The sequence below is a fragment of the Sparus aurata genome, chromosome 15, assembly GCF_900880675.1.
Source record: "Sparus aurata chromosome 15, fSpaAur1.1, whole genome shotgun sequence".
Taxonomy (NCBI): Eukaryota; Metazoa; Chordata; class Actinopteri; order Spariformes; family Sparidae; genus Sparus; species Sparus aurata.
The window spans coordinates 22,118,170-22,145,933 of NC_044201.1; the positions used below are offsets into that span (position 1 = coordinate 22,118,170).

Here is a 27,764-nt window from a genome sequence, read left to right on the forward strand (position 1 = left end):
GGCCTGAAAGGGGCCAATAAAGGTCGGAAGCTTCCTCATTAACCGAAAACAGTGGCTGTGGTCAGTTTTAATTCAGTCGGTCTCAACGGATTACAATCGTCAAACATCCAAAGAACATTCTCAAACCGAGCTCCAAACTGTCCATGCAACTGTTCAGTATGTTCCAACTCACTGTCAGCTACTTTCAGAGGAGACTCTGAGCCTTGAGCATGGTGAATGCACATCATGGAAATGATATGATGGATGAGGCTGCACTGAGTATTTGACTGGTGGCAAGGTTGTGTTTTTTTCTTTCTAGTTTTTTTTATCCCTTTTGCTGCGAGTATTTATGGGGGGGAACTTTGTGCTTTAGGAACAAACCAGCATGTTTCATCCACTTTTCTACAGCAGCAAACAGGAGGGTCACTTGTTATCGACTAGAGAACAGAACCATAAAACAAGCGTGCTGTGGCCTTTTTTTTTCCCTCGGTACAGTAACCATGTGCTGCACAGGGTTATGAACATGATTCCTGCTTGATTATACACTTTTTTTTTTTTTTTTTTTTTTACAGTTTAAGTAGCGAGTACAGCAAATGCACGCAGCCATGGTGAGGGGCAGTATGGAGAAGCATCTGCCAAGTGCCACATGAAGATAAATATTAACTGATTATGTATGCAACTGAATATAGATTAAGCTCCCTAGATAAGGTAATAATGAAGGACATGAATGTCTATGCATATAAATGACTTTAGCTCAACGTGAATGGGGAATAACTGGCAGAACAGAATGGAATATTGTTTTTAAAGTAGATTAAAGCGAATTGATTTAAATTGTGAACATATCCAACTTGTATGCCGCCAGAAACAATAGAGTATTTGGTGATAAACGACTGAGATAACACAAGCTTAACAAAGGCTTCCATTGTGTGTAAAGTACAGTATGCCCAAATACAGATACGCTATCTGTGATTTGTATTAAGGATTTGTCAGCCAGGTGCTCAGCCTTAGGTAAACTCACCATGGCAACGGGGGGGCAATAAAATAAGATTCGCCCGTCAGCAGCATCAATGTTTTGTTATCCATCCCACGCAAGGTCATGTTCTTCGTTGGGTCTTCAGAGTAACCTTGCTCACCCTGCCACACATATTGTTACACTAGGGGTCACCCAATCAAAATACATGCTGAATGGTGTGTGGAGGATAGGGGGGCATCGGCGCTCCTCACCTGCTTAGAGCCGGTCAGCTCTGAAGGAAAGAATTGGGTACAGAACCAGACCTTCTGGAGGAGTAAACACCCCGAGTTACGTCAGGAGAGTAAATGTACTTCACTACACAAGCAACATTAAAGTGAGGAGTGGGGTGAAAGGATAAAACGTTTTTTTCATGTTGTGTTTAGTCTCATTCGCTGACTTTAATGACCAAATAAAGCTCAACATTACCGTGAGTAAGCGTGTGGATTTCTCTGTATTTGAACAGTCTAGGAAACATTTGGGATAATGTAAGACCACCACTCAACAAAATGTATTTAAAATGTCTAGTCGTTCTTAAACATTTCGATGTAGAATTCTTAAATATTAAATCCGTAAGAGCGCCTTCTTACACCTCTTTGACTTTTCCTTAGCCCAATCCATCTGGAGTCAAATGGCTGCGCTCCCCTTGGCGCTATTGAAATGTTCATTTTCTTTTTCATCCATACTCCGGACAGATGGCAAAACCATGTGGTGTGTGCACCGACAGTTCTCAATAATTCACATGAAAGAGGGTTAAATATCGGGTAATGGCAGTTTAAGCATTCATCAGAATAGTTAAACACTGCGGGAGATCACTGCTTTTCTGTACTAATCCCTTTTTACAGCCCGTCAGCTTTGGTCCAACCTCAGACGTCCCAAGCTACTCTGCTTATGACTGAGTGACCTTGAGGCGAGTGAGTTTGACTTATATGATGTCTTACCACTAAGAGGCTTGGACTGAAGTCTGAAGGTGTCATGGACTGAACGCCTGGAGTGGCAACTACTATTGCTTCCATGGATCCTCTGCTGTGGAAGGATGTGACTCGACTTGACCCAGAGGACCTATCACATCCACTGTCACGCCAAGACAGGAGGCAAACATGATTCCTGACAGGCTGCAGTGCATTTGGGGGAACACAGTTGGACTGGAATGAACCAGAAATGTTTTTTGTTTGAGGACTTTCTCTTTATTTCAGATGACACCGCTGCACTCTATCATCATTACCTTTTGCCAGTGTTCTATTGGACATATTGCGCCTCCTGCAGAAAGTGTAAAAATGTGTCAGAGCCAGAGCGAGGTAGCTGCTCGGTCCTCATCTCCACACCAGACGGCAGCCATGACATCATCAGACAGAAGGAAAAACTGCTCACCAGTTGTCCTTTCTGTTCTCTTTGTCAAAGCGAGGAGACGAGTTCCCCCACTGAGGATATCACCAGACTGAAAGACAAGTGCTATGTGTCACAGCTTCATTCACAAGGATTCACAATGGCGCTGTGTGAGATCTCTTGATGCCTTTTATAAAAACTGTTTGTCCTATGTTGTACAGCATGAACAGCAACAACGAAATCCTACGACACATCCATTAAGATTGCTTGTTCCCCCCCAACAGGTGTCCAACCTCTACCTGTACGACAGCGTTTTGATGCTGGCCAACGCGTTCTATAGGAAGCTGGAGGACAGGAAGTGGCACAGCATGGCGAGCCTGAACTGCATGAGGAAGTCCACCAAGCCGTGGAACGGAGGGTGGTCAATGCTCGACACCATCCAGAAGGTATTTGTGTTCAAAGTTACAATATATTAAACGTAAAAAGGCATTGCTCTCACTTTCGAAGCCTGCAGCTGAAAAAAGCATATTCAACTGTTGATAAGAGCAGAATTCTAAATAATAAAGAGAAATAGAAATTCAAACAAACATAAGAAACCAATAAGTCTTTCATTGAAGTTCTTAATTAGACTATAAAGTGTTAACAAGTGCTAATAAATGTCTCATAATCTAATAATAAACATATTTGCCAACATAATAGTCTTGTTAATGTTAACAAGCATCTTTTAAGGACTTAAAAGGGCCTTAATATATAAATGTTAGCAAAATGCTGAACGATATCTACTGTAAAATTCTATCATAGATGGTAACATGAATAGTTGCAATGCACATCCAGGGATCTAATAAAAGCATTAGCAAGTGTAAAGGTGGTTTGAGCAGATGAAACAATCCTCAGGAACGTCTGTTGAACGGCCCGCTGGAAACTCCCATCAGATTCAATTACAGCTATTTTTATAATAGGAAGGAAGCTTCTTATTAAATGTGATCCCCGGTTTGGTTTCAGCGTGGATTTGTGGCTTTGATCTCTTTTATGCATGTGAAGCCCCATCCACAGTTCTCTCATTGAAATTTAGCCGCATATCCCGGAAAGTGGCTTGATTTTATCCATTTCAATCTGATAATGGAATTTTTTTCATTGTTGCCGAGAGTCGCGCTGGTTTAATCTCAAGTGTGACATTATATGACCAAGCGGGGCATGAATGAATAACAAAAAGGTGCTGTTCTCATGATATCGTTGTGTTGTTTTTTTTTATTCAAACCCGTCTGTAAACTTGGCTTCATTCGTTCGTTTCCTGTTATAGTTTGTACTTTCATTAAAGGTCATTTTATCTCGCTAACCAAAACACCATTTCTCCAATCAAACTTTTCTTTGACAACCTCATAGTGGTACTTACAGGCGTGTTTAAAAGACACAGAGTTTGAGAGTATGATTAAAGGGACAAATAGCATAAATTATATGGTTTGATTAATGGAAAACAACAGTGGAAACTTATCCTAGACAGTAAAATTTCACAGTTTTGAAAAATGCCATACAAAGGTTCAGCTTAGTGTTATTGGTTTAAATTTATTTTTGTGTAAAGCATGCTTTAATACATACTCATTAGTGGAAAGTTAAATAAATCATGGCAAACATGTCATTTTACCCAACTGTGAAGAAGACAGAGATGTTGTGAAGGAGCTGTACATACTGATTAATGCCTGTAGGCTACTTTCCAATGGCTACACTTACAGAACAGAAATATCACGCTCAGTGCTCCTGTGTTGTGGCATCTCATACATGAACTGCTTGTTGTTGTTATTACAGGGACGGATTAGCGGCCTCACAGGACTCATGGACTTCCGCGCTGAAGGCTCCAATTCCCACGTACAATTTGAGATTCTTGGAACCAGCTACAGCGAGACGTTTGGGAAAGATGTGAAACGGGTCAGCTCAGAATGTTTTCTAAATATATTGTCTACTTGTCTTTTAAAGGAAACCGCGCGGGAAGCATTTTATTTAGTCTGTGCTTTCTTCGGTGGCTCACAGATTCAGTTCAAGTGGGTTATTTTTCCTCCTTTCTGTATGTCAGAAATAACCATGTAGCTGTGCCATGCTTCAGTGTCATGTACCGCCGCAGCATGGATCCCAAACTCTCATTTCACAATGTTAATCAGCTGTGCCAGTGTTCCGGTATCACCACAGACTCATCAAAGAGAACTTACGCATAAACTTTGTTTTAGACTCTTTTTGTTGGAGGATGCGATTTTGCTCAGACTTACATAACCGTCCATTCTGTAGGTGTTGAGGAAACAGCAGGTACTGTGAAACCGCTGATGAAAATAGCTTTTCTTAGACGTTGTCTCAATGCGACCACTTACTGCGTGAGAGAGAGAAATAAAAAGTGAAGTTAAACTTTTTCTCATTTTCTCAAGGCCCCCCTGCGACCTCTCAAGTTTAGATACTCAATTTCAGTCCTCGAGGACTGGTGTCCTGCAGGTTTCATTTCCTCTCTAATACTTATTATCTCCAGTACATACAAGTGTGGCTGATTTAGGTAGAAAAAACCTGCGGGATTCCACTTCAGCCACTTCAACGCGGAATCCTGAGGTCCATTGGAATGCCTCATAGGGAAACAAGTACTGTATAGAATGGCTTCCAACTGCCTATTTTTATAGACCACTGGATCTCAGTCTTAATCCTCAGGAACCAAAGCTCTGCTGTGTTTTATTCTTCTTCTCCATTTTCAGGTGTCAGGGAATTCAATTATCCTACTGGTAGGGCTGAAAATCAGCTGTACTCTGACCCCTGAGAACCCCGGGCATGGGGCTCAGCACTTGATAGTGAGGTGTCAGGTATGAGGGTGCCCTCTACTGGAGTGCAATCTTTTCCATTTTCACCACACCAGCCATGCTGGTCTGATCGTTGCCATGTACTGAGAGTTAGAATAAAAAAAATAAATAAAAAGACAGGTGTGTTCATGCTATTAACTGCACTCACGGAACACACCACTTCCATGTTGCCTTTGACTATTACTCATAGTATGCTTGATCTATGGTTACGAGTTGAGCATTGGCATTTCACAACACGCTGCCTACATGAGCTGACTGTGAAGAATGGTCTGATCTTTGAGTGTTGCAGAGCTGAAGTGAGAGATTAAAAGCATTATTTTTGCACTCTTCTCTTAGCTGTAATTTGTTTGTCGCCGTGGATGCCCCGATTCAGTCAGGGACCTCTTGCAGAATGAAGAGAAATCGACTTTCCTGGCAATCTATGTAGAGCAGGACTGACCAGAAGCGGTAATGAAGATTTAATCACCACTCAGCCTAACTGAAATCATGAAGCCAATTCATCATAATGTGGCCATTAGCATTAGCTAGGAAGAGGCACACTACACATAGTGCCATGTGTTTACAGACACACACACACATACTGGAACATGCGTACACATCTCATGCCGACCAGCAGTCACACACTGAGAGACAACGCGTCGCACAAAAACAGCAGAGCCTCGATGTACGTTCACACACAAACATGTATTGTACACAGTGTTATAGTTCTCAGGCACTAAGAGCATGCAGCCAGGCGGACAGAGGACAGAGGCCCACTAACATGTCGGCGCTTGTATCTCAAAATCATTAGAGGCAGAGGGGGACAGCAAGGCCAGATAATAGGATGCCAAATGCATTCAGTGCTCTTGTTCATTATCCGGCATGTCTATCTGTGTATCTGCCCACTTCTTGGCTGAACCATTTAGTGTGAGAAAACAGACACAAACTCATACACCTCTCCTCTCTGTCCTTCTCTAATAGGATGTTTATATACATTCAGCATGTTTCGGGTCCTACAATTTATCGTGTAAAATTGGTGTTTACCATCGAGAAAGGACGCAACATTGCATGGTTCCTTCTGCGCTGTCATGTCACGTTAATGTGTTTTTCAGAGGGAAGTTTAACTGTGATTTCGCCGCCCGACCCACATCCACTCCTCAGAGTCATCCTCATTTCGTCCCCTTGTCCCCGCTCTCTTATCTTTCCTCCCATTTCATCTCCCATCCACTCTCGTCTTCCCTAACCCTTTCTCCCCATTCCTCAGCCATGATTTCCTCCCTCTCCATCATCATTTATCTGCATTCAGTCCATTTTCTCCCCAGCCTGATGGCTCTTAGATGAGGCGTCTTTCTGGTTAGAAACTGTAATGAAGACTGAAATACTATTTCCTGGATGGCCACTGTGAGTTTTCTCCACCATCCACTGCTGCTGCAGAGTGATCGATGCTGTTGTTGTTGTTGTTTTGCTCTCCCAGTTTGCTCTTATTGATGTGTCAGCTCGTCTCTAAAGCAGATATTGCTAATGACTTCCAGCTTACACAAAGCTTTTCATAGAGAAAAGTCAGTTAATTTGAATGTAATTGTTCCTTCTTGCCGGGGCGTCTTGCATGCATCATACAGCAGTTATTCCTCCCTGTCCGCAGGAACAGTGCCGGCAATATTTTATTATTCAAAATCATAGTTTTGTAACATTTATGCTATCCTGTGGCAAAAAACCCAATTATCCTAATATCATGTGTTTCCTTGATGTTGTGCATAATCTCTGAAAGTGACAACTTCAGATACTCCTCATCTAATGAAAAACGTTTTCATAAAAAAATACATTTATAGTACCACTCAAATGCAATATGGTGACTTTTCTAAATACCCTAAACTCTGTTGGAAACAATGTGGCACGGCTGGCTGAGTTCGAATTTTTTCACGATGGTGATTATGACGCTTTAAATTTAAATGTCCAGTGTGTAGGATTTAATGACACCTCAAAGTGATGTAACGGATTGGAAGAAACTGAACACCCCGTCCCCTCATCATTCCCTTACAAGCAATTATGAAAACCTTAAGCGGCCGCTAAAAATGCAAAAGATCATGAAAGGCCCTCTCCAGAGCCAGGGTTTTGGTTTGTCCGTTCTTGCCACCATTCATACTCTTTTCTGACTAATACAGCATAATAATGTCATGTGACCTGCTACTTCTCTGCATGTTAACTACAATTATTACCGAGACCAGAACAAAAAATTGCACATAATCTTTTAATATCCAGAAATTCAAATCAAAAACTCTACCACTGTGTACCCCATTAACTAATTGTCCACATTTTCACACCTCGACCAGACAGTCCAATCATTTACTAGGTTTTGATCTAGTCTTGTTCTATTTCTGCCAATAGATCCTCCTAAATAGACGCTGAGACCTTGAAGGAGTCTCAAATTTGTGTAGCTCATCACATTACTTTTTTTTTTGCAGATACAATAACTTCATTCATAATAACTCATCAGTCGCCTAAATCTTGCATGTCTGGTAGCAAGAGCCTTGCCAGATTAAAAGAACAACAAACCAGAATCAGAACAAGCACATCCATCCCCTTCTGGTTGTCAACATTTGCCCAAAGCTAGTCCAAATAAAGCTGGAGCTGATTCCGTTCGAATGCCAAGTCAGCGACCCCACAACCAAATCTACCAAATCTGGCAGCCGCGTATCGACCAGAGGCTGCACGCTGTCGGTACTCTGGTGCCCGGACGGAGCCAAGTGTGCTGACACTTGGATGCAATCAGCCACAAGGGCTGGATGATGTTGGATGACAGAATTTTCTTATTGGCCACTGTCACCCCATCCATCATTGACAGTTAATGTCCACAGCAGTGCTGGCTGCCTTTGTTGGTTTGGTTGGTTCGGCTGGTTAAGACATGAGGAGTGAGAATGGTGAGGGGTAGCATAGGAATATCAGGTTAAGCCAATCAGAGGCAGAGAACAGTGGATCTTGTAAAGAAAACCAGCGGGATTCACAAAGACATGGCGGTGGAGGTCCATGTGCCACGATGAATGTTGCATTTATCCGACGGTGGCCGTCTGTTGCTGATGCATCTGTCCTGTTGCTCAAACCCATTTCTCACTGGCCCATGAAGCAGAAATAGCATGAAATAGTCTCTAAAGGGTGCTTCTCTCTTGCCAACAATAGATCTGCAGGGGGTTGATAGGGCTGTTGATCAATGATTAATTTGCCAGGCAATGAAATTTCTACCCTTTGCAAATGTGCTGGCTCCTATAGGGTTCAGAAAACCCCCCCTGCTTGCTCGGATGTTTACCTGTGGGAAGATCAAAAGGAGAGCTCTGAGTGGGAGCCAGGAATTCTATTAATGCCAGTGTCACAGGCCAAAAGAGCCCACAAGAAAGCAATATAATCATTCCTGTATTTTACAGATTAACACCATAATGTAGTATTGGTACATTTGCACTAATTAGTTTTGCTGGATGTTTGCTTTCATTAGATAATTATCCAGCTCTGAAGTGATAATTAGGTTTTTATATTCAGTTCCACAAACCACTGTAAGCAGCGTCAGACACCTGTTAATGTTGAAATTCATCAGTCGACAATCATCAACAATATGATTAACAAATTACTTAAAGCGCTGATAAGCAAATCCAATTCAGCAGTGCGGGAAGGCGAAAATTTAGAGCGGCCAAGTCATTTCGCCACGTACAAGTAAATCACAGCAAGGTTGCGGTTCTGCAGAACGATGACACTGATGTACAGTATGATGAACTGTAATTGTGTGCAAATGGCCTTTTTCTCAAAAGAGTGAGCATTAAGAGGAAAGCATTAAAACTAGCAGCAGCCACTTACAGTTGTTCCTACTGCCACGCGAGCGAAAAAGCAAATCCCCTTGAGAGTTTCAGATAATTGGACGAAAAGTGGATGATATTTCTCCACATCCCCTTAATTTATTCCCCTCTCATGTACGCTAGTCCATCATAAAAAAACAATACTGAATAGATGTTACCAGCCGTATAGCCATTCGATTCATCGAAATGCACATCAGCTACAGGACCTGCTCTCTGTTGCACTCACTTCTTGAGGTGAAGTAAAAAAACAAAGCATTTTTAATTCATAGGTGGCCGTGATAAGTGAAAAGAGGGATCGGAAATGCACTTTTTTTTTTAAATCACTGGCAAGAGTGCATCCTGCTCATTGTCATATGTTCTCTTGGAGACTTTTCTGAAGCTGTGTATTCAGTGAGTCTGCAGATTTCACTCTGCCCTTCTCCATCTCCTCTTTTTAAGCAACACAACAAATAACAGTAACACAGAGCGGATAGAGAATAACTCCTGCCTGCAGTGTACCTGACACAAGTCTCCCCTCCAAGAAAACACGTCGTATTTAAAAGCTATGTATGGGAGATTTGTAGTAAACAAATGTGGGGAATGAAGGAAAACAGGAGAAGATGTGATCGTTGAGTGTTTTCATTTTCACGGTACAGTTGTATTATTGCATTTTCCCCGAGTGATTTCATTTTGATAGAGAAATGAACTCTCTTCATTTCTTTTCTTCTCCCCGTTTTTTCCCCTTCCTCATTTGTCCTCCTCCTCGTCTCTTCTAAATTTTTCAGATTATTATTGTTCTTCTCTCTTTTTCTGACGGCGTAAATTGAATCTCGCCTCACGTTGCTTATCAGAGGTTAGAGTGACGGGCCGGCGCCATGTCGGCTCAGGCCCAGCTTATCTCAGGCATATCAGGACAGATAAGAGGTCTCTTGTCTTGACTAATTTAAATGGCCGGCTTATTTTTCGCTGCGTTTCCAGCTGATTTGAGATAACCGGCACCCTTCCAGCCTTTTTCCTCTGGGTTGGAGGACACATAGTGGAACATGAAGAAAATAAAAAAAAAGTCCAATAGTTCAATCCTCTATCTTACACAAATCTGCAATTGTAACCATCATATATGTCTGGAAATATTTTCCAAACTACTAAAGGGTGTAGGATTCAGAGGGATCTATTGGCAGAAATGAAATATGTTGTTCATTATTATGCATAATCACCTGAAACTAAGAACAGTCGTGTTGTCACTTTCACTGGCTTTAGACACGGCCTTACGTGGTTTTAGTGGCCTCTGTAGGGTTTGGTGAGATAAGGGGCATTTAAGTTGGTTGTAATCTGCACCATCACCCCTTGATGCCATTAAATCCTGTAGCCTGGACCTTTGATATCATGTCAAAATACAGCCCCTTTCACACATCCACTGTAACTCCGGCTTTATCCAGAGTTTACCCAGAGGAGCTGTATGCGTGAACACAAATGTCTGCATTAGTTTGCCTCGACTTTATCCTGCCAGCTCATATGTATCCATTTTGCGTGTACATCCACATACATGTAGTACTGATATCAAGGCAAATGCAATCATCATTGTGTGCTGTATGTGTGTACAACAAATGTGGACAATATCATGATCTGATTCTCTGGATATGTCTGAAGTTCATATTTGAAAGGGGGCTTATGATCTTGCCTTTTCATCTCAGCTGTGCATTTATTTCAATCCAGAAAATACTTTATTACTATCATGTGTATATGTAATAATGTCAAACGCTCGGACTGAAATCAAATCATTACCATGGCGGCTTCTGAGAAAAAGCAGTTGTGACAAAAAATTGAAAAGGAAAAGATTCTAGCATGGGTGAAATTTAAATTTGCATGTACATCAGTGCGTTGATACAATTGTGGACGTGGTACAGTTGTGAAGTCTGAACCCCATAGCTCCATATTGACTGCTTTCCGTCTGAAGTTTGAGCAACTACAGCTGTCGTACCGATGAATGTGGATTCATAATATTTCTAAATATGGCTGTATTTGTCCTAACTTCCATCTCCTGAATTCTGAGATGTATGGCATTTATTCTGCCAAAGCTGAATGACTTATCTCACAGTGTTAATGCAAGTGAAAAATAAATCTTGGATCCGCTCCAAAATTTAATGGCTTCTCCCTCAGCCCACGCTACACCTTTTGCGCCAAGTGAAACGAAACCGGGAATCCAGCTGAAATCAGGCAATCAGACCAAACCAACAACATGACATCCTTGGCTGAGGCAATTATAATAAACATGTAGTGTGTTCAGTCGTATAAACACAATGTGGTCACCTATGCGGGCAGATTTATTTGAAACGCATGCAATACATTTAGTGAGAACGATATTAGGTTCAGCAGGCGGTAAATAAGTCATATTGCACACGCAGGCATGCTGCTCAGTCTTGTCAATCCACTCAGCGAGTCACACAAAAGACTTTGGGTCAATATGAAGCTTGGAAGCATGATGGGATTGTCGATATATAAGCACCTGTCGGACTACAGGGGAAAAGGACAAGCAGAACAGCAGAAACTGGCTCGCATTACGGCTCCACGTCCAGAATGATGAAAGAACCGATGGCTTTCTATAAGATTTTTAGGAGCCACTATAATTGAGACAGTTATGGCGCTATGAATCCAGGGCTATTTAACTTCCATCTCTTTGTCGTTTTCAAGTGGTCATTGGCATTTAGTCAGCCCCATTACAGATGATTATTTTACGGTATTGAGCATCATAAGCATTAGCCGAATGGCGGCCCTGTTATTGGTGTGACTTTTTAAAAGGGATACTCCGAAATCTCATTAGCTCGACATTCTCCATTGGGCCTGTAGGATAAAAAACACAGCCTACATCTTATGTTATAGAGGGAAACTGCTTGAAGGTTTTGATCTCACCTTCAGTAGGTGCGCTCCTGGTGGCTGATTGCCATGCATATTTATAGGGAGACTATCGTAAACTTAAATCCTCAATGAGCTGACACTTCAAAGACGTAAGCTTGGAAAGTATTTTTTTGAGGAGATTTGGCATCATGCGACAAAAGTCAGTTTCTCTTTTATGTATCATCATCGCATATTTTTATAGAATTCATCCCTCCTGAGCAGAAGAATGCATCCTGCGCCGGCGTCATGTCCTTGAAAATCTCCCGTCACATGTTGTTGGTATGATTTTGGTATGACAGGAAGATACCTGTGTAATGTGGTAACACTTAAGGCAATTATTCACTCACAAATGACATTTTCAAAAGCTGGTAATCGAATACCACAGGATGTGCGATGAAGCGCGCCTCGTTCGTATGCAGGCGGCGTGGCTTTTTCTGTATGCATTGTTTGTGACCTTCCCGGTGGCGTGTTGGTGTGCAAAGCTCTGTGAAGTAGAAGTGTTCCTCTTTAGTGTTCTTCAGTTTACAGAGCAGAGATTGCTCAGTGTTTTTCCACCGAGGACGAAGCTGCTCATGGAGAAAATAGTCCCCTGTGAAGCAGGAAACGCAGACTGACATTCTGCCCCTACACACACACACACACACACTAACACACACACACAGGCTGGACACGGGCACACAGCATCAGCATACACAGATGAACACTAGACTAGCTATGAGAAAAAGGCTGTGCAGTGCTTGCCTTAGGAATTGTACTCATTATGCACATATGGCTCAAGATCCACTGTCACATCAACAAAACGTCTTAGTTCACATTCCTCTGAGCAAATCGCAGTGCAGCTAAAGCATGTAAATAAACACTGCACAACCCTATATCATATTTACAACGAACAAGCTACAGGAACAACTGATCTCCATATAGTTTCCATGCACACAGTGATGAGATAAAGGAAGCACATTTCGTGAGTGACATCCCGCATGGGGAAAAAAACTGTTTATATACACCCACACAAGTTGGCAGGTTATAAACATGATTCACCAGCAGTCTGCAGTGAAGCTATACATAGCAAGCCGGTGTAACTTATAAGACCGAGAGAGTATTTGGAGGGGTTACAGGCTCTGCAGAGGGTTTGTGAAAAACAACATATTTAGTCATTCTTCTGAAGTTTACGTAGCCTTCTTTCATTGCCGCGCACTCTTCTGTTCCATTCACAGTTGAAAGCCTTTTGTTGCTGCCTTGTGTATCTGTAGTAATTGTTGTTTTCTGTTAATCGTTTGCCCCCGCCAACGGTGTCAGCGACAGAGACTTATGTTTTATTTTTTTTTACGCATCAATCCCTGCTGGTAGCCAAATGGAACATCACATGAATACAAAATGTAAAAAAAAAAAAAAAAAAAAAACTTAAAGGACATTATGCTGAGTGTTTTGGCTCTGATATTTCCAGGCCCAGGCCCAACTGCCCATGTCCAATCAAGTAAAAGAGCAAAGGAGCCTTAATATTTCATGGAACTCTAGTTCAAAGTTAAGTGCAGGACTTGTGATGAAATCTTGAAGCTTAAAAATGTCTCTACTCCTGTTCACGGTTTTGATCTCTGGTTCCTTTTTTTTTTTCAACTTAATAGTGAATGAAATGTCCAGATCCATCTTCTCGAGGGCCAACAGTCTTTCAGCATTTTGTATAAACCTTCCTTCGCTGGTGAAAGGCAGTCATATAAGCTGCCTATTAGGATTCAGCAGGATGTAATTGTGCCAGGATGAGACATGTGTGCCTCTCCAAGTCAGAAATGACCTAGTTTGAACTCAAGTTCTGAATGCCTCGCAGAATTTACATGTATAAAATTAGTTCAACATAGTTTTCAAAAACATTTAATACATGCTCGTATTTAAAAATATATTTTACTTTAAATTATCTGAATTTAATAGAAATGGCAGCAAAGTAATACGATACATCCTGGTAATCAGAAGACACAATGATCTAAAATGAAGATCTTGGACAAAATCAACAAATGTACATCTGATAAAACAAAACGGCCATTTTCATACCTTGTAGAAGCTTACTGCTAATCCCAGTGTGTGAGGAGTACAGCGTGTTTCCGTGGGAAAGTGTCTCGAGCTGCAGACTGAGGTGCGCAGTGGCCAGAAGAGCCTGTTGTTTGGCCCTGGGCCACCATTCCTGTCCTGTCAGCCTAAATCTCATGGACCACTCCAAACGGTGTGTAAGGTCTTCGAGAATCCTTGTCCGGCTCGCAGCGCTGATTAAGAATTGAACAAACATCAGCCTCACAACCTGAGACATGGCTCAAAAAGTTGAAGGTCTGGAATGAGAGTTTTTAGAGACGAGAGTTCAGATCAGAGAAACAGACCCAAGCTGCTGTGCAACATGTATGACATTTTGTCCGTTTCATGAGCAATCCTACTCATTTAATGATGTACTTGTGTTCCCTCCACTCCTGCCAATCATCATCATTATTCTCATCAGCCTTCACCACCACCTCCACCTCCATCTGTATGATTACTGGTAAAGTATCCTGTGGATTGCTTCTGTGACAATGCATCGCGTGATTAGAGGCTCCAAACAACAGCATGCTAGTTGAAGATGCTTGTTGTCTTGGTAACCAGCTCAGGTGCTGATGTAAACATTGGCTACTCAGTGTCGGGTGTCACTGTAAAGTAAGTCACAAAAACAGCTGATAGGATGGTGACTTCACCTGTAGCTCACTCACTTGGGTGCACTTCTACACAGTATTCATAGTTTATTGGTAATAGAAGTATTAATGAGGTGTTTGGCACCTGTGTTTCTCAAAGGCCTGTTCCATTTCTCCATTTTATCTGTTTTCTTCATGTATATGATTTCCTTTTCTCCCCCATTAGCTGGCGTCTTGGGACTCCACTCGTGGTTTGAATGGTAGCCTGAAGGAGAATCGGATAGAGAGCGGGATGCAGGGGGTGACGCTCAAGATTGTAACATTACTGGTAAGTTGTGGGAGTACACTGAATCTATTAACACATGACCCGAGTAGGCAAATATCTAAGTAAGAAAGCAAACACCATGGTGTAGAGGCAAACACATCCACACAGATAATGAGGTTGTTCTTTACGCCCACGGATCAAGTGATTGTTTCGCTGTGAAATACACAAATAGAAGGCTGGAAATTCTCCTCTTGAAAGAAAAACAAACTTTCAAAACTTTCAAAAAGAATTTGTGATTAATGCTAGTTTGCCTCGCTTTTCCATTTTACTTGCACTCACTCAACGTTTCCTGTAGATGTTTTGGCATAAAACAAAGACTTGCATCAAAAGCAAACAAAGCAGACAGTAGGAGGCCCTTTTACAAAACATGGGAAATAATGTCCTGTCTCTTTTAAAAGCCTGTGTTATAAAAAAGGTCCAGTGTGTCAAATATGCTTCTAAATCCCTCACAAAGGTTTTTTTTTAAGGTTTTTATATCATTCTGTAGCTTCCCATTAGTGTTCCTTATATATTTAAATTGCAACAACAACAAAATTATGGTCAAGGTACCAAGGTTTTAGCTTTAAAATGCAATTTGTCCCAGCCTGCATGAAGGTGTGTGTTTAAATAAGACAGGCTTGTCTCGAGCATACTCTACCCCCCCAGTATTATCGAAGGAAAGCCACTCTGCTAATTCAGGAGGGAACATATTTAATTTCCTATAAAATGTTTTAACCTTTATTAAGTCAGCATCACGAGCAGCTTCACTGTAGAAGTTGAGGTTAAGGGCCTTGCTCAAGGGCACCTCAGGGGTGGTTACCGGGGGGTAAGAGCTGCCTTTCACTTTCCCCATCCAGATTTATCCTGGTGGTCTGGATTGAACTCAGTGACCCTACTGTCCCAAGCTCACTTCTCTGACCTCAAGGCCTCACAAAATACCCCAGAAGTCCCCCAGCTATTGTGAAATGCTTTCAGCAGCACTAACTTAACCAAAGTCTCTGTAATATCGTCTCTGACTGAAATGAAAGCCAACACAATCAAACAGTGAAATAAAGCAGAAAATACAAACGGGGACACAGGAGGGAAACTAAACCTCAGACCACAGGGATTCAAAATTACTGAGAGCTGAACACACAGCGACTTTAAAAGAAGAATGCCTTTCTCTTTGGGCTAGACGATCGCCAAACACGCGATTAAACTGGCAATGAAAAAAGGCGAGTGTGGCACGGTTTGCCTCGGTGTGGGCAAGAGTGCAAGCCGGACAAAAAACCCCACTTGACCTGTTCTGATACATTTTACACTGTTTGTTCACACTCACATGGAAGAGGGAATTTTAGGTCATGTCCATCCGGGCCAGCGGATCTAAAGCAGGAGGCTGGTAAACATCAACCTACACTGCAGCAGCTGTTCTTCAGGGAACATCACCAACTCTAGCAGCCGAAGTCTGTCCCCCCCCCCTTCTTCATTTTTCTTCCTCTCCACACATGATTTACCTGCACCATATTTATTCACATAAGTTCTGCTCAGCTCTCCCCTGGCAGCGTCACTTAATCAAGTCATTTGCCTCTGCCCACTTTGCCACCCCCCTCTCTCTCTGCGCTGTCCTGCTTCCAGTCGTCTTCAGCTCTCTTAACTCCTCCTTCACCCATTTAATTCTGCTCTGACACCTCCAGCCCATAAAGAAGAACCACGGTGGAGTGCAATAAATTCAAAATGGCAATTTCAGCGTTGATGAACCATAGCCGTTGCCATCGGGCCATGTGTTACAGGTCAACAGCTGCAGAGGAAACTGTTTTTATTAAGATGAAGTTTAACTTGGATCACCTTAGAAGCTCTTCATAAAGGTGTCAACCCACAGTTCTTATGATGACTGAATGTGTCCTCGCCTCAGTCGCCAAACTAGCCCAGAGGAGATTATAGTGCATCTTGATAAATGACACGCCTGTGATTAAGTACACATACTCTACTCTCTTCCAGTTTGAGGAGAGTTCGAGGATAAATCGCAGGCTTAGAAATGAAATCTGCACGCATTCACATTTCTCTGCATTATCACTGTCAGCGATGTCCTGTCTTGAAACTCCTTTCACCAGTTGTACAATGTTCATTCAAACAGGAAGAGCCTTTTGTGATGGTGGCAGAGAATATTCTGGGCCAACCCAAGAGATACAAAGGTTTCTCGATTGATGTCCTGGACGCCCTGGCCAAGATCCTCGGCTTCAAGTATGACATATACCAAGTTGGAGATGGGAAATACGGCTCAGCACTCTCTAATGGATCCTGGAATGGCATGATTGGAGAACTCATTGGCAAGGTTGGTGTGTTTGCGTTTTTATCCCAGCCGATCAATGTCCAGATTCCAAATCATTTTTTCTGGGAGTCAGGCCACATTGTCTTGTTTCGAAATTGGAGCCCAATTATAAGGCTCAGTAAAGTGGAAAAGATTAGAAAAACAGTGTATGGGCCAACACCCTCTATCTGCAAATCAGTTTTCTCCAGTGAATGATATCAGAGATTGATTGAACTGGGTCAGTTTTCGGCTTTTTGGAGGGACACTGATAAAGTTTTGAGAACTTTTCAAAAGCCGTAATGATCGCCTGTGTTTGTGATGGTGTTTTGATTTCTGTAAGGCACATGCACTCTCGCCCTGCAATCTTTACACTTACAAGAGAGAGCAGTGCAGTTGAACAATGACAGATTACAATGTGGTGCTAAGAAAATAACAATCCCAGTCTGATTACTTCCTCGAGTCCCAGCACGGGTTCACCAAAATGTCTGTAAGTGACTGATGTTTTCCCTTAGAAAGAAATAAACCTTTGTATCAAGTGATGAAACAAAAGTTGTGTTAGCTCAGTGAAACCATATTACATTTATTGATGGCTGATCACAATTTTTTTCTACATAAAGTAGCAAGATAATGATACAGAATCATTTTGATGTATTAGCATGAAAGCACTCCTGGTTTTGAACCACCACGAAGACTTAATGATCTCCCGTGTTGCATCAAAGTCAAGAGAGTTGTAGGTAGGTGACAGGCAAGGCAAAGTTGGCTCTAATAACTATGAAAGATCATTATGTCAGAAAATCAGTTTAAAATCAGTATTTCCTCCTGCTGAGAGCATGAAAGTGCAATCGGAGCTGATCTGTCTGAGTAGAGACCCGTGACTTTCGAGAAAAAGTATTACCAAAAATAACCAACCCAAAAACAAGTTTCTTCTTAGTTTCTTCTTCCTCTTACCAAATGATGATATTCATATAACAAAGCAGTTCAACAAGAATAGTTTGCTGCCTATAGGGAGTATTTTGATTGTTTTCATGATCTGAACCAATGTCACCTCCAAATGGTGAGGAAACAACAACCAACTCATGGAGATCAGATACACTGGATCCCCTTGAAACGTCAAAACAACGTCCTGAAACATGTTATGTTGTTTTAAGAAGTTACTCAAACTGAAAAAAATCTGACTCTCTATCCACAGCGAGCTGATTTGGCCATATCAGCCATCACTATCACACCGGAGCGCGAGAGCGTGGTGGATTTCAGCAAGCGCTACCTGGACTATTCAGTGGGAATCCTGATGCGCAAGTCCGAAGAGAAGATCAACATTTTCTCATTGTTGGCGCCATTTGACCTGGCAGTGTGGGCGTGCATCGCTGCAGCCATCCCTGTTGTGGGCATCATGATCTTCCTGCTCAGGCGCATCCAGGCAGTGCGCTGCCAGAACAATACAGGAGGGCATCCACCTCCTTCTGTCTCCACTTCGCTTCAGAGTGCCATCTGGATCGTCTACGGTGCTTTCGTGCAACAAGGTGGGTGATATGGTCTGAGTCTGGCCCTCACAACGTGCAGTGACAGCAGTTACAAATCATGTGTTTATCATTTTGCAGGGCCAAAGCAAGACAGGTTTCCTTTCACTGAAATCATACATATGTTATACATATGCATACAAGTTAACACTTCTCTTTTCGAAGATGTGTTAAATGAGATTTGGCGGTACATCGTTGGACACCAAGTACCATCCACGCAGTTCTTAAATGCCAAACCCTAAAGTTAAGCAGAACATAAAGGAAGAAAAAAAAACACTGGAAACTATTTCAAGGGATTAAGGACACAGGATTAAAATAAAAAGTCCAATCAATGAAATGCATATGTGGATGTCAGTATACTATACAAGTAAATGCTGATTCAGTAGTGAGTCAGTTTGAGGCACAACGCCCACCGTAGCATTTTCTAAAGGTGCCCTTGTCAAGGAGAACATCCCATCTTTAGGTCTGGTGGAGATCCAGGTATGTCCGGTTTGGATGAATGACTACTTCAGCAACTGATGTTAAAACCTGTACTGCATTTATCAAAGTCTGGCACACTGCCTCTTTTAACCCAACCCTCACCATTTTTCAAGAGAAGCTAAATTTCACATCTTTTCTCCTCCTCCTCCTCCTCTTTTTTTTCCTCCTGCTTTCTGGCTCGCGTTCCGACGTTGCCATTTTTTTGTTTCACTCAAGTGGATTGCAATATTTCCCGGGATGACGTAGGTCACTTCGATGTGAATCTGACTGCTGATGCATAGTGTGCCATTGTCAGAGAGCATAAACTTGGCAACCGTGTCCCCGCCGATGATTTCATAATGATATACCGACACTTAGCTGCGCTTTGTTGTATGTTCAGTGCAGATTACTCTATCCACCCACGGACGCGCTGACTTTCCTCCCTGCCTTTTTCAAACACGCACTGTCCTTCTTTTGTTCCATAATAAGGTCAGGGAGAGGTAAGGAATAATCTAAAACTGTCAAGGAGAAGTGGTGAAAATAACACTTTTTCCTTATGATGAGGGGGTTTAATCAATTTGTTTCAAAGATGAAAGAGACCGCACCACAGTGGAAGGTAAGATCCAGTAAAGGTTCAAGATGCACATTTCACATTCAATGACCTTAAGAAATCAGTCAAAGCCATTTATAATAAAAAAATGACTGATGCCGGAGCGCTATGCATCTGACAAGGCCTTCAATTTTTTTTTCCCCAAACTGTCCTAAGGGCGCAGCTGTGTTGATTGTGATACTTTCAGACAAATATGTTTTCATTACATTTCACACTCCTGAATCTTTCAGATGACATTTCTATGGCTTTACACTTCAAAATTAGAATGTGTGATGGCATTTTTCTCATGCACCTCGTAAGCTGTTGGATATTTGGAGGGACAGAATCGGTATGACAGAGGAGAAAGTAGAGATATAAAAAGTTAATGTGACGAACCACTCTTTTTTTTTCCTCAAAGAAAACAAGAAAGGGGCAAAGGATTAAAGACATGAAGGAAAGAATGGTAACAAGATAGAATGAAGAATGAATATTAATGAGCGCCGCTGTCTTTGAAAAAGTTGGATTGGGATGTTTAATAGAATATAAAAGTGTGCAAGTCACATTTCAGGTCAGATGAGTTAGAATACACTTAGTTCTTAGAAAAATATGTGATAAAAAAAAGGTGACTGCGCCGGCGTTACAATCAAATAAAAGAAGTATTATCGCAAACGTGAGAAAAATGACCACATTACGGCAACTCTAACACAAAATAGTTTGGTATTTCAAAGTCATTCAACCACAAATGTGTGAGCTTTCAGTAGACGATTGTCCAATACTCGTAGTTCATATACATTTTTAATAATAAGACTCTCATCTTCCTTAAACATTTAAATTGCTAGAGGGAAGAAAAGGGTTGATGGAAACATGGTGTCACTCGATAATTTTCATCATATCTTTTTTACACAAGCGTAATGATACTGTCATCCCTTTGCGGTGATAAAGTATGATTACATTGTACCAGAAACGATCCATTCCTTTACCAGACACACACTAGTGTTGTTGGCGTCTGTTTTTGCAGGTTGACTAATCTCCTAAAAGCTTGTTTGAAATGCAGGAAGTAATTAAAGCCATGTAAAACATAAGGTTTTTAAGATGAGACGCCTTTATTTTCTTGGCTCTCTGATAATATAAAGACTAAAGACCCTGATAATAATAATAAAACACGCCCACACTTTTTGGCAACATTACTCACTAAATGTACAATATATTAAAAAACGTTGCTCAAAAGAGATTGCAGTGCATATTAGGGATAAGAGACAGCGACATTAGATTCTGTGTGGTAATACAGTACAGTACATGTTAAAGATGTTGATGCGCACTTTGTTATCTTTACCTGCTCGTCCACAGGCAGCGACTCCATCCTGGGATCAGTGGCTCTGCGCATCGTCATGGGCAGCTGGTGGCTCTTTACCCTCATTGTGTGTTCGTCCTACACGGCTAACCTGGCCGCCTACCTCACCGTGTCACGCATGGACAATGCTGTCCGGTAAGACACAGTACCTCCATTCATCATTTTTCTTTCGCGTTAATCTAACTCAACTCAAATGCACGTGATTCCCCTCTTGCCGTGCCTCGACGCAGCAGGGGATCTCCTGTACACACTTAATAATGAGTTGTTATTCTGTGTTTTTTTTTATCCTGAATGTCAGAAGCACAGAAGCTGTAATTTCTGTCTTAATGTTAGGATTCTTACTGTGTGAGTAGTACATTCTGTTATCAAAATGCACATGTTAATGATGTCCAAGGGGAGGTTTTTTTTTTTTTTTTTTTCAGCCCTGATTTAATTTAGTATCTCCAATTCAAAGTCTAGTTTGATATGTATATTTATTGAAATATTGTTTAAATATGTCTAACATACTGAAATAATAATTTAGCCTTCTAAATGTGATACCCAAGCTTCTGAATACTGAAGATCCTGGGACAAAACTATAAAGCAGAAGTCACATTGTGTCATTTGTTGTTGGTGGTTGCTACTCAGAGAAAAATAACCTGGTTGTCTTTGTGAAAGCTGTGGCAAAAAAAAATATACTACTGAGACTACAGAGGTAACTGCATCACAGCCGAAGTAGTACATGTACATGAATGTAGTAAGTAGTTATGTTATAGGATAGTTTTATAGATTATAAATATCAGACCTGACAATCGTCCAGGCTGTAATCAGTCAGCCACTGGTATATTTTCTCAATCAGTGAAGTACCCTATGCACCTGAATATACTTGATGGACTGTGAACACTTGAAAGAGTACTGACAATGGACAGTTATGAAAAAATATGATAAAGATTGATACCACAGAAGCAGACATCTTTTTCAATTCACACGTTATTCATCCTTGTTTAAACCTGCTGCCGACATTGCCCACAATGCAATCCAACTGCTGACAATTCCAGTTTTGATACGCTGCTGGCAGCCAATATAGCCTCGAGCCACTAGCTTCAAACAGAGACGAGGAGCCGGTATGTGGTCGTCAGCCCCAGCTGACTCTGACCCAAGTGACACCACTTCACCAGTTGATCCAATTTCTCACATCATCCTCTGGAGCCACAAAAGACTTTATACAAATTCCAAAGACCTGAAAACAGTCTTTGATATGTAAAATTGGTGGAAATCCCCTTTATAACTCCTTCTTGCTTTAATGTTATCATTCTGTGCATCAGCCTTGAATGATAATGTGTATGTTCTCTTGATGTACTACTACTACCACTATAGAAAAGGTCTTTGTAGAAACGGATTCAAGCCTTTTTATATGCTGCACATAGTGTGTGGTGTAATCCTGGGATTGTATACAGTATGCCTTTCAATATTTTTCCTTCGTCTGTCAGCATTCTCATCAGCTGCAATTGGTACAGAGTGTTTGGTGTGTTCGGTCCGTCTGCTCGCCTGTAATTTTTGACTGGCCGACTAACAACAAGCCTGTCCTCCGTCCAAATGCTATTTGTCAGCGAATCCAATTTGGTTTGCTGTCTCTCCCCAAAGAATGGGCAGAGAGGCATTTGATTGCACTGAGTCCGTCTTCTGTTGAACAAATAGCCACATGTGGACATGTGAGGAGAGGGATGGAATGCTAAGCAGGACACGCACCTGGGAAGAGACCTTCAGGGGTGTGTGTGTGTGTGTGTGTGTGTGTGTGTACGCACGTGTGTTTGGCAGTTACTAATTACAGTGACATTAATCTTTCTCGTATCACATTTGTTGCAGTTTGGGCAACAGAATCAACCTAACTGTAAATGATTGCTTTTTAGGAGTTTGGGGAAAGAACACAGAAACACCAAATTTCTGAGTTGGACCAATCTCATGCAGCACATGTAGCTATCTACTGCTCTCTGTAACTACTTGATTGAACTCGCAATTTATTGTGCCCAAAATCTAAAAAAAATGATTTTATGTGAGAAAACCTGAACAGCACCTACTAAAAACAAAATTATCAACAGAAACTGAAAACGGACGTTTTTGCGCGAAAATGTTAGAAACACAACTACAGCAACGTATGACACAAAATGTATGTTTTCCTTTACTTATGTTCCTATTAAAGCTCATAAAGGATTCAGTTTTCTATGTACTCCACTGCCCTCCTGATATGCTATACGAAACTTGTTAAATTACCCAGCATCTGGTAAGTTAGTTACAGTAGCAGTGCATTCAACTCTAACTCTGCTGCTACACCTGTTAAGTGTGTGTGTAAATTAACGGTGTGAGGAAACATTCTACTTAATGCAAATTGAGCTTTGAACACATTTATGCACAATCTTTGACTATAACTTGGTAGTTGTTAATCTTAAATTGAATGGATGAAACATACGGAGGGATAAGAATATTTAAATTTCTTTATTCTTTTGTCAAAAGAACTGAAACGAGGTTCATATGCCGGGGGTCATAACTGATTGGCAAAGTGCAGGGAAGTGATTGCTTCTTCTTATTACAGAGATAGGAGAAATAACACTTCGAGAAGAGTATTTCTTGACTTTTGACAATTGGCTTCTTATTTTCAAAACTTGCTCGTGGTTCTCCTCCTGCCCACTTGATGTTTTTACAACACAAGTCCTGCCATTACCCATAATCAGAGTGGGAAACCGCCTGGCTGATTGATTATTTTTTATAATGAAATCAATTTAAAAACAAATAAAACAAAAGAAAGGGTAATATTTCCACACTACACCACAGTTTTTCCTGAATCTTAACCCTGGTTGGATTTCGTAGACGTCTGTGCTTATTGGCAGGCTCTTATGTGAAAGGGCTGTGATGGAAACTCGCTGCCTTGCATAATTTTCACAGACACGCCAAAATGGAAATGTTCAGTTATCCTCTTTTGAGCATGGCAACTGCTTTTTGCATTATTGTAGAACCACTGGAGGACACATGGTAGAAATGCACACAGGAGGGCTGGTCTTTGGTGAGGGGCCACTGCTGCCTCTTCTAATTGACCCGGGCATCGTACTCAGTGTGTTAACATGCATTTAAATCAGATTTCTCTCCTACCGCAGGCTTTATTTTGACAGCATGCAGCACGGATTGCTAATTTGGGGTTTGGAATTAAGAGAAGACTCTGCTGGTGTGTCTGTGTTTCACATCATTGTCAGATACAAAGCTGTGGAAAACGACCTCTGCGGGCTACTTTGTCTTAGTTTCAGCTTTACTCAGACTTGCATGGAATCATTAAACACACGACTTCATCTCTCTCTAATTATGTCTTCTTCAGTTCAGCTGCTGCTTCGCCCGTCTGCAGTCTTAAGTCATCATGCACGTGTCTACTGTACTTGAGCAAGGCAGATTAGAAAACTGGTTTCCCGTACGCGGGGTGAAACCAAGTCTTGGCTGCCTCAGTTATAGTTGTTGACAGGCTGTTCCGTCTGAACCAAGGTTAAATTGCAGGAGAATTTTGATTGCTGTTGCAGGTCTATTTATTTTTGTTATCTTCCTCTGCAGATGCGATGTACCTTGAAGTGTCAGATCATCTGAAAATGGTATTTCTCTTTTTATGTAGATGATAACCTTTATTTTAATTACGTCAGGTGACCAAAAGTCTACTCGTTAAATAAAAGTGCCTCACAGAAAATAGCAGAATTGCTCCAAATTGGCGAAAAAATTAATTTCTTTCTGCTTTTGAAATGTTTTATAATAAAAGCATCAGCAGTGTGTCCTCCAACACAGATCCAATGTCCAAACCTTGGAAAGATTAAGATGGATAAGACTTGAACTTTAAAAGACCCAGACTGTGTGAGATGTAGCTCAGCTCCTTTCAATTCAAAAACATCAAATAAAAAAAAAAAAAGAAAAGAAATTCTTGGTGAAATAAACTTTCCTCATTGTATTTAAGTCCATTACTGAAGCTAATACACTGCCAAAAAAATGGCAGTTTTTTTTTCTTTACCAGTGCCAAAAGAGACTACAAGAGTACACCCTACTTTTAAAGTTTATGAAAGCATGCATCCCACTGAGCGTGGGCCTCGCTGTGTGCCTCTGTGTGCTTCTAAATGTGAGTGTGTAGCAGGATACGTTAATTCTGTGTTAAGGGAACAATTAAAAACTTCTGTCTGAAAATAGTATGGTTACTTAAGACATCATTTGCATATTAGAACATTCCTTTTAAACACCTCATGTCTTTTTTTTTCCCCTTTTGTTTGCCTTTACGAAAGTCTTACGCCCTGGGACACAGAGGTAGAACAGTCTGTCTCGCTAAAATGTTGTGTTTTGTTGTCCACCGCACGCATTAATACTAATTAGGGTAAACACTCCGACTACACTCTGTCTGTGTTTTTTTTACTCTTGCTGCTATGGCCAATTTTTACATTTTTTGAAGCCGGCCATTTAGCGCCCTTGATTCCAAACAAGAACGCCTTACAGGGAATGAGAGACATGCACACATACAAAACAGAAGGATCATCTTTACAAGTGTGTGTTATGGCGTCATAGCTGAAAGAAAGGGAATTTGTTGGACAACTCGTGAATCGACGTATATGCTGCGCTGCTTTGAGAAGGAAAAGGCCAACAAAGTAAAGTGCTTCAAATGGATGACAGATGTATTCAGCACATCAGTGTTTACCACTCACTGTCATTGTCTGATATTATCACCTGTTAGAGGTTTAATTTAACTGAGTCTTTTAATTCTTTTAAAGTGTGCCACCATCTGTCTATTGTTGGATTTCTCGATGCAATGCAGGTACTTTCACCTCCGTTATTCTTTTCCCTTTACTCCAGCTGGGTGGATCTACATATTTATAGCATATCCTCATCTCAGATCTATAGTTCCACAGGTGTGCGCGCTCACATGTAAAGTAAACTGTGGGAAGAAATAAAAGCAGAATATTTTACTCTTTGCAGTAAAGCTTTTTTTTTTAATCTGACAAAATAAACTGGAGACCATGCGATACCCAATCAGTTGTTTCCATCTCCCTCGCTTGGCTTTTTCTCTCCCAACAACCACTGCTACACCGTATAGGCTTCTAATTAAATGGTTGAATTAGTCCAACATCATCATCTTGAGATAAGCCATGCTATACTCAGAGTTTTTTGGGGAACTGGCTGGAAGACAATCTTAGTTGTATAAATATTCTGGTGCCACTCTGAAATGGTGATTTTCTGAAGGAATACAGCAGACACACGGCGCAGCATGTCAACCATTTCTGCCCAAAAATCTGTCAAGAAAGCAGGTAATCTTTCGGCGTAGATTGCCGTTTAAATTACGGTACATTGGAAGCAAACTCTAATTACGAGGACATTGGCATTCAGCAAATATGAAGCGGTACGAAATTGGCTATAAACTCCACATATGAAATACAGCTGCTGCAAAGAGCCTCATTTCTTATAGCCCACATAGCATCTGCATAATAAGCGCTTCAATCAGGAGGGACTAGTTCTCAGATACAAAGTATTGTTCATGAAAAGTAAATTAGAGTTTGCCGCAGACTCTATTAGGGGCCAGTGCCTAATCATGGGGATGTACCATCAACAGTCAGCACCTTAACCTCCTAACCCTGTCATCATTACTCTGAGCCTGGTTACCGTCGTGGTGTTGGCGAAGGCGGTGATTGGGGGAAAGTGTTGGCAGCAGCAGCAGCAGAAGCAGCAGGCGGCACGGCACGCTACAGGTGCAGCTAATTTGGTTGATAAAGAGCACGCTGATTAGTGATTTGCTCCGATGTGCATAAGAGAGGGAGGTGGAAGTTTTAGGCTCACAAGCTGAAAATGCTGTATATGAGTAGATTAGAAAGAAGAGGCATAATGGAGTAATGAATAAAGGAAGCAAAAGTTTTTTAGGAGTGTCGTCTTTTCTGACACCGACAGTGGATGGGCACCATGGTCAGAGATGGTCAAATCTTACATAAACAGAAGTGTCACAGTTGGACGTTCAGCAGTCCAGTGTGTAACCCGAACCCTCCTAACTCCATGATTTCTTGCATCATATGTGTGGAAAAATGAAACAAAGTAGAGTATTTAAAAGCTGACATATTGTAAGCAGTAACAGCTTTGTTGGCAGCAAGCAAACAACAGCCTGTTAATGTGATAAAATAATGTTATGAAGCAGCAACAGACTATCGGTGAAGTCAAAATATGCATTAAAAGGCTGTGACGCAAATAGAAATGAAAGTTTACCCCAGTGCAAAAATGTAAGATGCTACTTTAGAACCTGTATTTTAACACAGATTAGAGAAGGCGTTGGTACGATTGGCGAAATCATAAGGATTATATCCAATAAAACAGACTGCAACACATCAACAACATTTTTTAAAAAAAACATCCTCTTCAGTCTGAATTGTTTGTCATTTCCTGTTGGTCCAAGCTCACTCTTCTATCAAATAATGTCACCCTGACTGTAGGTCATTCCAGGACCTGTCCAGACAGGCGGACCTGGTTTACGGGACCGTGAGGGAGTCGGCCGTGTACGAGTATTTCCAAGCCAAAGGCACGAACCCTCTGGAGCAGGACAACACGTTCGCCGAGCTCTGGAAGACCATCAACAAGAACAACGGCTTTGAGCACTCCGTCTCCAGCCCATCAGAGGGAATCAAGAAGGTCATTATTTCTCTTTTTTTTTTTTACAGACTAAATGTAGCAGCACCCTTTTAACTCAGTATGCCTATTGGTTGGCCTCTCTTCAATGTGCTGGGGATAACAAACAAACACTTTATTTTCTTTC

General features: G+C 41.4%; 1 protein-coding gene across 2 annotated transcripts in view; it reads left to right on the top strand.

Moving 5' to 3' along the window:
- grid1a (glutamate receptor, ionotropic, delta 1a) overlaps nucleotides 1-27,764 on the top strand; it is a 244,506-nt gene that overhangs the window by 207,987 nt on the left and 8,755 nt on the right. For both annotated transcript variants that reach the window (XM_030442462.1, XM_030442463.1), the window contains exons 7-13: nucleotides 2,599-2,760; nucleotides 4,118-4,237; nucleotides 14,703-14,804; nucleotides 16,894-17,091; nucleotides 18,257-18,587; nucleotides 20,980-21,118; nucleotides 27,445-27,640. In XM_030442462.1, coding sequence (XP_030298322.1) covers nucleotides 2,599-2,760; nucleotides 4,118-4,237; nucleotides 14,703-14,804; nucleotides 16,894-17,091; nucleotides 18,257-18,587; nucleotides 20,980-21,118; nucleotides 27,445-27,640 — 1,248 coding nt within the window. The remainder of the gene's footprint in view (nucleotides 1-2,598; nucleotides 2,761-4,117; nucleotides 4,238-14,702; nucleotides 14,805-16,893; nucleotides 17,092-18,256; nucleotides 18,588-20,979; nucleotides 21,119-27,444; nucleotides 27,641-27,764) is intronic.